Raw genomic sequence first — 11,898 nt, 5'->3', positions numbered from 1 at the left:
ATGAGAGTCATTAATGTCATTGGAATAAGATTAGAAACTGCTGTGGATTAAATGTGTCCCCCCAAATCCATATGCTGAAGCCCTAATCCCCAGTATGATGGATTAGGAGGGGGCCTTTGGAAGGTGATTAGGTTGTGAGGGTGGGCCCCTCACAATGGGATTAGTGCCCTTTGAGAAGCTGAGCGAGATGAGAGGAGAGATGATCTCTCTCTGCCCTGTGAAGACACAGCTCACACCTCTGTAAGCAGGAAGCAGGCTCTCACCAGAACCCGATCATGCCAGCACCTTGATCTCAGACTTCAGACTCCAGAACCAAGAGAAAGAAATCTTTGTTGTTTAAGCCCCCAGTCTATGGTTTTTGTTACAGCGGCCTGAGCAAACAAAGGTAGAGATTATAAAGCATTTCATCCCAGGATGACATCTGCCGACCTGCTGGGCCCTCCCTGGAGGGAGCCCGGTCTTCATTCTCTTCCTTTCCTTAGCCACGTGCTCCAGCCATAACCAGCAACCCAAGTTTCCGTAACCGGGGAAGCCGCCTCTGGCTCAGGGTCCACTCCTGCTGTTCCCTCTGCCTGGAACACCCTTCCCTTCCTTGGCCTCTGGGAACACCTCCTCATCTGTCAAGAATTAGTTTGGTAACACCTTCTCAGAAAGCCCAGCCCCCTGACCTCTGGGGTGTATATGGGGCCTCCTCTGGACCTTCCCCAAAGGGTCAGTCTTGTTGTCATTGTCTGTTTGCCGGTCTGTCTCCCCAGCCTGACTGGGGACAGGCATAAGCATCCCTCCCGTCAGCACCTGGTGCCTAGCTGAGGGGCTCTAGAGCAAGCAGAGGGCCCCACCCTTAGGGGCTGCCCCTGAGAGTGCTGTCCCGGGGCGTTCCCGATGCCAACCCTGGGGCCGTCCCGCCCGGCTCTGTGCAGGCTTCCGGGGTGACCCCTTTCGGCAGACGCTCTCCCCAACGACTGTCAGCAGAAGGGGGTCCATGCCTAGAAACGACGCACCTTTAGAAGAAGTGGCTTTTCACTTTCACAAGTTATAATACATCATCCTTTATTTTTCCAGGCTCCCCTAGTCCGATATGACGTTCACTAGTGAGAAACTGGGGGTTTCCAGTGGCCAGGGCTCAGATCGCAGCGTGGAGGGAAGCGTACCAGGTGCTGCGAACTCCGCTCCCTGGCCAAGCTGGGCTGGTGAGAAGCCGGGCGCGCAGAGGGACTGGCGTGTTACGGGGCCAAAAGGAAGCTGAGTGACGGTGACGCACGGATGGGAACCTCGAGGACACACAGAAAGATGCAGCTTCACAGAGACGGGGAGGGGGACAGACTCCGGGGACGCTTCTGCAGTGTTTCACAGGCCTCTCGACGCACTGACAAACACTCCGCGTCAGGCGCCACGCTCTAGCCCACACCGAATCACAAGCAGGACGCCTTCCCGCGGGGGACCCGCCGGCCTCCTGCCGTGGATGCCCTGCTGACTTTGCGATCCAGGTGCCACCTCCCATCCCGTCTCCCCGAGGGTCTGGCTGTCGGTCTCAGGACCGGGCACGAGCATCCCTCCCTGGGGGTGTCTGTGTTTTATAGGGGAGAAGGGGGGAAGGGGGGACACCCCTGGCCATGTCACCAAGAGGGCACGGAAATCCTTCATTCTGGGGCATTGGCCGTCAGGGGAGGATGTCTTCTCTCCAAGACTTGGAAAATGACAGCGAGAGAAACAGTGGTGGCTGTACTTTACGTGTACTTACACAGCATTATGGGGGGGCGGGGAGTGGGTCTGCCTTTCGGGGTACCTGTATGACAGGTCAAAAAGCAAACCAGCACAAAGAAAACAGACAAGGAGTCCTGTGTGTTAGGAACACACCCCAAGCCCGAAACCACGCAGATGCGAACAGTGGAGAATCAGGCTGGAGGTGCTCCCCTGCGGTGGGACCATAGAATTAAACTCTTTATATATGGCGTCTTTAAGTAGGCTCTACTTTTTAATAAAATAAAAACTTTTGTGTTACTCTAAAGATATCATTTAGGCATCTAAGGGGTGATCTGGAAGAAAAATGCAGCGCACGGGGGGCCCTGGCAGAAGGTGCCTGTCTAGACTGAAGTTCCTCTCTAAACACCGATTCATCACAAAGGCGTAAAAACCGAGCCCCCATGCTTCTTGCAGCCCTAGGTGGCACTCCCCCTGCCTCGGGGGTGGGGGGCCATGTGCCAGGCCGTGCCTCCTGAGGCTGAGCGGGTGAGGGGGGCCACGCCGTGCGCCCACCCACCCATGACCCTGTCATCGACAGGCCTCCTCAAATCTCCGGTCCCATCGCCTCTGTCCTACCAGCGTGGGGTGGGCACTGCCCGGAGGCCTGGGGGCTGGGCTGCCCTTGTCTGTTCCCCCATCTCCGGGGCAGTGACCTTGCAGCATCTCCGTGATGGCAAGCAACAGCGGGGAAGGAGTAGTGCAAAGCCAGGCGTCTGGGCCCTAAACTACGGGCGGGAGCGCTGCTGGCGGAAACGGGGTGGGGGGAGCTGCACCTGCTCTGGGACCTCCTCCCGCCCCCAGGCCCCGGCCCGGCCCTTCTAGGCGCCCACCGTCCACCGTGGACACAGAGAAACCGAAGCCAAGTGCAAGAGGAGGGGTCTGGTGGCTCCCGCAGGCGTGCCCATGGTCGGGGCCTCGGCGCGTCAAAACAGCAGGGCTTTCTTCTTGAGGTCGTTCCTCTTCCAGAGGGCCAGGCGGTCAAACTCTTCCATGCTCATCCCAAACACTTCCTGGAACTCCTCGGGCGACAAGTGTCTCTTCAGATAAAAAGGAAAACCCAGAGGGGAGCAGTCAGCAACTTCGGCCCCTGAGACGGGATCTGCAGCAAGGATGGGGTGGTCCCCTCAGCGCACCCGGGGCCCTCGGGCTTCCCACCCTCCCTCTGTATCCCCATCGCTCTGCTTTGCAGTGGACAGAACCAAGCCCAGAGGAAAGAGATCCGGTTAGGGCCCCACGGTGACCAGCTGCAGAAGTGGGGCCAGAGCCCTGCCTCCTGACACCTACAGACACGTGTCCCACTGCAGACGAAGTGCGAAAGCACACCCGGGAGAGGACTTCCTCCTGCCGGGAAACGGCTGAGGTTTCAGGAGATTTGCATACGTGGGCACATTCATGATCTCATTTAATTTTCATGGCCGCCGTTTGAGAGCCGGAAGTGAGTGGTTTATTTCGCCCCCATTTCACAGATGAGGACGCTGAGGTGTGGAAGGTGAGCAAAGGAGCCTCAGTTCAAATCCTCCCTCTTCCCCTCCTCTGCTGTGTGACCGTGAGTTTTTTGTCTCTCTGAGTCCGATCCCGGGGGCACAATGGAGAGGCTGAACGGCACGGTGTCAAGGGCACCCGCGCCAGCCAGCCTCTGGAGCCTCAGTCTACTCACCTGTAAATGGGGTCACCCTGGCAACCCCCCCAGAGCTGTGTGGGTGAGTGGGTCAGTGCAGGTCAGCTCTCAGGGCTGAGCCCGGCCACGGGCAGGGCCAGTGTGTGTTGGGCACGTTTGTTATGATCCGAGATAGAGCCACCTCTGTGGAGCTTGCCCTGACTGCCACCCGAACTCTAGACTGTTCCTTGCAGGTCTCTGCTCCCATCAACCCCACATCTGTCTTCCTCAGCAGGCTCTGAGTAACTCCTTGTCCTCCGAGACCCGGCTCAGGTGGGCACGGCACCATCTCCCGGGGGGCTTCCCAGGGGGAGTGAGGCTGTCCCCCTCCTGCCTGGGAGGGCTGAGGGGAAGACGGAAAGGAGGTGGGGGACAGTCTGCAACAGGAGGGGGGGTCAGGTTCTGGCCCCAGAGGACCCGGTTCAAATCCCCCTCTGGCCCCCATTTGAGAAGTGCGGCTTCCGTGTGGCTGTGTGGAAACCAGTATGGCCGTTCTTCCACGTACTTAGCAGGATCACCGTGCGACCCAACAGATCCACTCCCAAGCAGGTCCCAGATGACCCAAACCAGGGACTCGCGCGGACACCCACACACCCACGTTCACAGCGGCATCATTGACAAGGGCCAAGAGCGGAAACAACCCAACTGCCCATCGAAGGACAAACGGATAAACAAAACGAGCTCCATTCAGACTCGGGAACGTGGTTCGTCCATAAAAAGTCGTGAGGCTCTGACGTTCGCTAAGACACGGACACGGCCGTGAGGCTGATCCCACTTATACGAAACATCCAGGATGGGCAGATCCACAGGGACCGAAACCAGAGTAGTCACTGCCGGGGTCTTGGGGAGGGAAAGGACCGGAGAATAGCTGGTCAGTGGTACGGGGTTTCCTGCTGGGCTGATCAAAGTGTTCTGGAACTGGATAGAGGTAGTGGAGGTCGTGCAACCTTGAGAACGTATCAAACGCCACTCAGTCATACACTTTAAAATGGTTAAAATTGTGACTTTTGTAATTTAAAAAACCCAATTCTTGCCCCTCCAAGAGTGGTTTCCTTAAATTTAAAACAAAACACCTCATACTAAAGGTTACTGTGATGATCGAGAGAAAACGGTGTGAAGACACATGGCTAACTACGGAAAGCAGAAACATCAGAGTCACTGCCACTTGTGTCCTGCATAAAAATCACCGAATATGTGTGGCACGCGCTGGGTTTTGGAGCCCAGCTGCTGGCAGGATATGGGGGAGGGAACCCAGGGGACCCATTTTTGCTGAGTCACAAAAGGCCCTCCTAACTGAATCTGGGCCTGGGGTCCTCAGAGGGCACACACACTCTCACACACACACACACAGACATATAGACACAGACAGACACGCACGGAGACACACACACAGACATACACAAACACATAGATACACACAGACATACTACACACACTCACACAGAGACACACAGACACACATGCACACACAAGACATACACAGACACACACACAGAGACATATACAGACATGCAGACACACACAGACATACACAGACACATAGATACACACAGACATACTAGACACACACTCACACAGAGACATGCAGACACACACAGACACACACAGACACACGCACACCATGAAGCTAGTCTCTGCCAGGGAAGGGCCGCGAGCTGCCTGCTGCCGTCTCGCACCTGCGACCAGGAAGAAGGTTCTGGCATATGCCAGAAACGAGCCACCCGCCCGGCGCTGACACTGGGGTTTCCTGCCGATCTGGGGAAGCCACAACCCAGCCCACGGGGACTCAGAACCGTCACTTCAGACAGCAGCACCCACTTCCAGTACCGCGTCACAACCTTCCCAAGTACTGTGGGTCAACCAAGACGCCCAACGGGAAGGAGAAAAGGGAAATCGCGTCTCCTGTTACTGGCTGGGTGTTGAGCGGGAGCCTGACACGGGCCGGGGTCCTGAGGCCCCGGGGGGCGTGGCTGTGGGTGGTTAATGGGAGCGCGGCGGGGCAGAGGAAGATCAGAGGCCTGAGCGAGATGCTGGTCTCCAGGGCCTGGCCCTGGGGAGGTGGAAGCCAGGGGAAGGGGCCCAGAGGGGACGGCGCACAGGGATCCCAGGGAGGCATGGACCGGGCTGGCAGGGTGATGCCCAGCGCCCCTGCAGCCTGTGATCTCCTGCTTTAGGGCCCCCCGGGTGTCTCCGGGGTTGGGTCTCCCAGGCGGTGACACACAGAGGGGAGGAGAGGGGAGAGCGGCGACACAGGTCACCGCGCTCTAAGCTGGGAAGGGGAGAGCGGCGCGGTGAGGGTGACCCTGTGCTCACCGGCCAGGAGCCTCCCGCTAGCAGCAGGGGGACCACGGCAGGGCCTGCGGGGGGTGGCAAGGGGGCCCAAGGAGTCACTTCCCCCGGCACCCCCCGCAGGTCCCATGCAGCCCGTCCTCCAGCCTCCAGACCAAGATGCCCTGAGAACTGAGTCCGAAAAGCTGAACAGGAACCTGGGTTCTACGGGCAAGGGGACACCCGACCTCGGGGACCTGTGAACTGGGGACATGTGGTGGGTGAGCGGGCAGGAGGACAGGCAAAGGAGAGGACCCTCTGGGGCTGGCGCTCCCAACCCTGCTCCCCCCGCCTGGCCCCCACCTGGCCACAGGAGCGCACCCCATTGCCGGGGAGGCAGCCGGAGGCAGGAGGGAGGGAGGGGTGCTGCACGGTGTCCCAGCTGGGTTCCCAAGCCCGCAGGCCTGTCACAATGACCCTGGGTGCTTGACACATCTGAGAGTGCCTGAACCCTCCCCTCTGCCCCCCCAAAACCTCCCAAGGCAGCCTTAGGGGCCCAGGAGCCCACGTGTGTCACATGCCTCCCAGAGCAGCTGATGGCAGCTGGGTTTGGGGACTCAGGCTAAGGGCAAGTCCTGGGGGCTGGCAGGGGCCCCCGGGCTCTGGTCCTGTTTCTGTAGGCTGAGAACAGGACTCGGCTGCCTGAGGGCTCTGGAGGGCGGGAGAGGGTCACATGGGGAAGGCCTGGCGGAGGGATCTGTTCAGCCATCCCAGCTCCAGCTGTGTGGTCTCTAGTATCTCACCACACCTGGCTGATCCCACAGCCTCCCAGGGAAGAAGGGGCTAAGGGCCCCCGCTCCTGGCAGCTGGGAACTTGGTAATGTCCGTCAAGGCAGCGTCAGGGCCCCCCATCCAGGGCTCTTCTTGCCCGCCCGAGTGCCTGCCGCAGCAGGAGGAACGTGGCAGAGCACGGCTGACCCCAGAGGCCAGAGCCGGCTTTCTGACCCTGGCCCAACTCCCCCGGCTGCTGGCTCCGGAAGGCTTCCCTGCCCCGCCAGGCACGGCACGGCCGAATTCCCTCCTGAGCCGGCAGGAAGGCAGCCCAGGGCGTGGTGCCTGGGCCGAGGGACGTCCCGGGATGGCCTCGCTTCTGGGGTGCACTGGGGAGAGCCCCTGGGGAGGAGGCCGTTTTTGCAGCATGGTAGGGGTCCCACACGCTTTGCCAGGGGTCCGCCTATGTGTCACCCTCCAGGGCAGCATCGTGCAAAGACCTCGGGCTCAGGAACCAGACACACAGGAATCCGGTCCTGGCTCCAGGCCTGTCCAGCTGTGCTGAGCGACACGACCTCAGTTGTGATGTTTGTAAAATCGGAATCATCCTGTCTGTGCCTTAGCCCACTCTCCCTCTGCCTGGAGTGCCGGGCCCTCCTCCTCTGCCCACGTAACCCCTCCTCACTCCCCAGACCTGGGCTTGGGTGTCAGCTCCTCCAGGAAGTCTCTCCTGACTGCACCCGTCACCCCAGGCTCCCAGACCCGCAAGCCTCCTTTCCGTGGTGTAAATACACCACGGCCAGTTTCAAGCTTCCAACGTGACGCCACTGAATGCAGAGCTGGAAGGAGATGCCCGGGGGCACAGTCACAGCTTATTCCTCCCGCGCACAGATGCAAGAGTGGTTAAGTAACCTCGAGAGCACAGATGGTAGTAAAATGTGGCTGAGAGATTAGGGAGGAGGGAGTGTTGGGTATTTATCACCTTTGCTTTAAATGTAATTTTCATAATCCTAAGTTTACATCATTTGTTTTTCAGTAATGGCTGGTTTAACAACCAGCGTGGGAAGTTCCTGAAAATATAACAACACGAGCGGCTCTAGCAGCCCCTGATCTCTGAGCGAGCCGGATGCACTAGGGGTCCCTCCGTAACGAGCACCTCCGGGCAGGGAGAGGGCCTGTGTGCCCGGGACCCTGCATGGGGCACTCCTGGGTGGTAGGGTGAGAGGAGAGAAGGGAGGGGAAGGGCTGGTCCTATGCAGGCGCTCTGCTCTCTCCTCATTCAGGTGCCGGGACGCAGAAATAAACCAGACCAGGTGCGCCCACCCCACAGAGATCGCACACCTGCCGGGCAGGTGGGTCAGAGCACAATTAAGTCCATCGAGGGCCTGGGACCTGGAGGCCTTGAAGCCTTGTGAAGCACTGATGACATGCCACCAGCACCTTACAGCCAGAGGTAGTTTTCTGAGGGACATGATCTGACTTAAGCCTGTAACCTGGCTCCATTGCCAAGGGCTCCCTGAATACAGGAATCAGTAACGGCCACTAACCTCTGTTCGCAGCAAGGGCTCCTCAAGGGACGGCAGCCGGGAGCCCAGGGCACACACGGCTCTGTGACAGATGCACGCATGCACTCACACCCAGGGAGGCAACGAGTGTGGGAGCTGGTGGTGCCCAGAGGACGCGGACCGGACCACAGACGGGGACGTCTCCCGTGTCACCCAGCCTGCAAGTGGCACATTAGAACGCGGACCTTCTGGCCGGGGGGCCAGGGCTCTTTCTGACAAGGTGTCACCTGCTGTTCCTTGAGACCACCGTGCCGTTCAGACCAGCAGGTCCACGCAGCTGGGGGGCTACCCCTCCCCTTGGCAGACGGGCCCACCGAGGCCTGTGTACCTGGAAGCCGGGCCATGCATGCTGTCCCTCTGGGGCAGAAAGCTCCACTATTTCTGGGTCACGGGCCCCCCGAAACGATGACGCAGTGGCCCATTTTGATAGAATCACGCACACTCATACACGCAGCGTCCGGGTCCAGGAGGCCTACTCGGGGATCCCAGTTCGGACCCTGAACCCCGCCATCCTCCTGCACTGATGCAGGACCACTGGCCAGGCTTGGGAAGGGACTTCATGACAGCTGCTGCCATCGTCACCTGCCCTGAGATTCTAGTTTCCATTTTACGACCTCAGGAAGCCCAGGCTCCGAGGGGTCCCATGCCTCGCCCGAGGGCACGCAGCCTGGGCGCCAGGCCAGGTGGCTCAAGGGCCCTCCCTCAGTCCTGACTCCCTGCCCGCTGATGCAGCTTCTGGAAGCATCCGGGGCTTTGTGGTGGAGGCCCTCGGCCTGTGCTCCCCCTGCTCTGCAGGGTATCCCAGGCTAGCTGCCACCCTGCTGGGACTGGTCTGCAGGGCATTCCCAGTACCCCCGGCCCACCGCACCAAGTTCAGATGTCCCACGCCAGCCCACCGGCCACTGCCAGGCCCCCCGCTCCAATGGGGGCTGATCGGGTGGGCTCAGGCCCCAGACCCGCTCAGCCTGCGAATCCTGGACCGGCAAGGGCCCACGTTTCTTCTGAGGCCTGGGTCCCACAGTGCCTCCCTGCCCCACACACTGTACAAGGAGGCCCTGTCTGCAGAGGGGAGCCCTGCCCTGCTGAGCTGGGTCCATGCTCTGAAGCTTCTGCCGTCTTAGCCGGAGGTCCCTGACGTCATCGCCATAACGACAGCATCACCATAACGACAGCATCACCATAACGACAGCATCACCATAATGACAATGATCACTGCCATCTGCGGACTGCTCCTCTGGGCCAGGTGAAGGCCGGGAGCTCTCCATCACAGGCTCGTGATGTCTGCATAGTGTATGGGGAAGGACGGGGACGGAGGCTCCGAGATGTGGAGTGACGTGGCTGCCAGGTGGCCCCGAGGCCCTGCCTCACCGTGTCCTTGCCCACCTCTTCCACCACCGTTCTGCTCCACGGTGGGCACCTACGGGTTCTGGAACATGCCATGCTCTCCCTCCACTGCACAGAGCTGCTCCTCCTTCTTCTACAGGTACCAGTTCAAATGCCCCCCTCCTCCAGAGGGCCCTCCCGGATTGCACTAGCCAAGCGAGCAGGCCCCAGGCCATGTGTGTCCCTCAGTACGGAGCCACTGCTGATCTCACCTGGTTCTCAGCTCCAGTAGGGCAGGATGGGCTTGTCTCCCATCCTCACCCAGGGACAATCTGTGCTCTTTGCATCCCTGAATCTACATCCGTGCTCTCACCTTGCCGGCCACGCTGCCTCCCAGCTTCCTCTCTCCTCCTTGAGCCCATTCCACTTGCCTGCCCTACTCTGCACTGTGTCTCCCCCCTCCCTCCCCGCCCTCCACCCCTAAGTCCCTGCCACTTGGCCTGGCCTTGGAGGACTCTTCCTGTTTGTTCTCCGAGCCTCTCCTGGGAGGCCCCAGGGTCCCGGAGGCTGCCTCAGACCCATCTCCCAGGCACACCCAGTGGCCGGGAACCCACACTTCACCATCAGTCTGTCAGGTTCTTATCAGACCGGTTGGATGGGTCTAAACAAAGGACGTATTCTTTGACTGCGGGGCCTTATTTTTCAGGCACATTCCTACAACTTGGGCTTTTCCTGCTTGAGCAAACTCAGGTGTGCGTTTAGCCTCAGGGTCTGGCAGAGGGGGCCCCAGAGGAGCCGCTCAGCCTTGCCTCTGCTGAGCACTCAGAAAGGAGGACCCTGGGGACTCGCCGGGACACACCCTCCTTCCAAACCTGTTCAGCCGGCAGCCTTTGCTCTCTGCATGAGTCAGCCTGGCTAGGCCCTGGTGCCCGGCTGCTTGGCCAAACTCTAGTCTAGGGGTGGCTGGGAAGGTATTCTGTCAATGTGGTCATGCCTACAATCAGCCTTTAAGTGAAGATGACCCTCCCTAATGTGGTGGCCTCATCCACTCCACTGGGGCAATCACTGAGGGCTTCCTGGAGAAGGAGATATTCTGCTTCTACCTGTCGGCTCCTGCCCGAGTGTCCATCCAGCCTGCTGCTGGTCTGCCCTGCGGATTCCACACTTGCCAGCCCCACGGGAAGCCAATTCCTTAAATTAAATTTCTTAATACATGTCTATGTCCATATCTGTCTGTCCGTCTGTCTACCTGTATCCTGTTGGTTCTGATTCTCTGGAGGGCCCTGGCTGATACACTTTCCTACCTAAGGAGCCAAATGTGTGCTCTGGGAGGTTGGGGCAAGGAAGGGTGGTTAGAAATTCACTTTTAATTCTGTAATTAATCCAGGAAGATGCACAGCGCGTGGCCCTGTGTGACTACTTAGCTGGAACCCCAGGTCTGTCCCCCAGAAGCCGAGGGCCTGTCCTCCAGCTCCCCTACCCCCACCCCTTCCCACCAAGGCCTCCCTGTAGCTGCTGCACCAACTTGTGAAAACCAAGTACAGGAACGTGTCCAGTGCTTGGAAGAGCCTAGTGATCAAGAGCTTGTAAACAAGCCAAATCTGATAAATTCTCAAACATCCTGTTTTTTCCCCATATCGGGCATCAGGGAGGGACCTCTGTTCTCCTGGCGGCCAAGCCTGTGGCCGATCCTACCTCCATTCACAGCCAGCCACCTTGCTCTTCCACTAAGTTCTTAGCAATCATTGTTCGGCCAGCCCATAGCACCCCATCCCCGTGGAAACCTTTTTCTAATCCATACTGGCCTACTCGGTTCCCAGGTTGGTAAACTGGGGGCAACATGGACAAAATAATTGAAACCATGTGCACATCACACCTGCCTGGGGCTCGCTCACGGCAGGTGCTCATGGCTACTTCTGAACAACTGAAGAGATGCTCAAACCACCCAGCAGGACAGGCAACAGCGATGTCATCTGACAAGTAAGGGTCAGGCTCAGAGTGGTTAAGTAACTTGTCTGTGGTCACACAGCTAGACATTATGGAGACTGGGTTCACACCCAGGCCATCCCGACCCTAAGTGCTCTCTCCCTCCACCAGGATGCCACCTTTGGATGGCAAGAGGCTGATGCACGAGCCCAATGGCCAGTCTTTCGGCAAATGTCGGGCAGCCCGGCAGAGGTTTGCAGGAGTGGCCTCAGGTAAGAGGACACTTGAGTCTGCCCGGGGCAGGCAAGGCTCTTCCCCCTCAGAGTGGAAGCTCCTGGCACAGCCAAACGCAGGAAGGATCTGAGACCCTCCAAGGCATGAGGTCCTTGGGTGCCAGGGGTAGGCGTTGGGACCCAGACTCCCCAGGACAGAAAGTGCTGGATCTCAGGGATGGTGTGAAACTGGCCCCAGACGGGTCTCCCCAGGAAGCCCGAACCTGGCTCTGCGCACTGGGATCACACGATTCATCCGACCGCCTTCCATGTGACAGCGCTTCCAGAGCAGCGGAGGACGGCCACCCTCCTTCCAAACACCTCCATGAGTCACCAACCTTCACTGAGCACCTACTGTGGGCTTCCAGGGGCC

The 11,898-nt window shown here is 59.2% G+C and overlaps 1 protein-coding gene across 9 annotated transcripts in view; it reads right to left on the bottom strand.

The window, feature by feature from the left end:
- Positions 1–1,033: 1,033 nt before the first annotated feature.
- ABLIM2 (actin binding LIM protein family member 2) overlaps positions 1,034–11,898 on the bottom strand; it is a 138,065-nt gene continuing 127,200 nt past the window's right edge. For 8 of the 9 annotated variants that reach the window (XR_012331844.1, XR_012331840.1, XR_012331845.1 and 5 more), the window contains one exon: positions 2,728–2,780. Coding sequence is in view for 1 of the 9 variants with exons in the window: in XM_033856635.2 (XP_033712526.1) it covers positions 2,667–2,780 (114 nt within the window). In the remaining 8 variants the exon portion in view is untranslated. Of the gene's footprint in view, positions 2,781–11,898 lie in introns of all 9 variants that reach the window. The other variant, XM_033856635.2, reaches the window with a different exon arrangement.

This window comes from Tursiops truncatus, chromosome 5, assembly GCF_011762595.2.
Source record: "Tursiops truncatus isolate mTurTru1 chromosome 5, mTurTru1.mat.Y, whole genome shotgun sequence".
NCBI classification, from domain to species: domain Eukaryota; kingdom Metazoa; phylum Chordata; class Mammalia; order Artiodactyla; family Delphinidae; genus Tursiops; species Tursiops truncatus.
The sequence above is the reverse complement of the archived record's forward strand: the minus strand, read 5'-3'. Positions and strand labels throughout refer to the sequence as shown.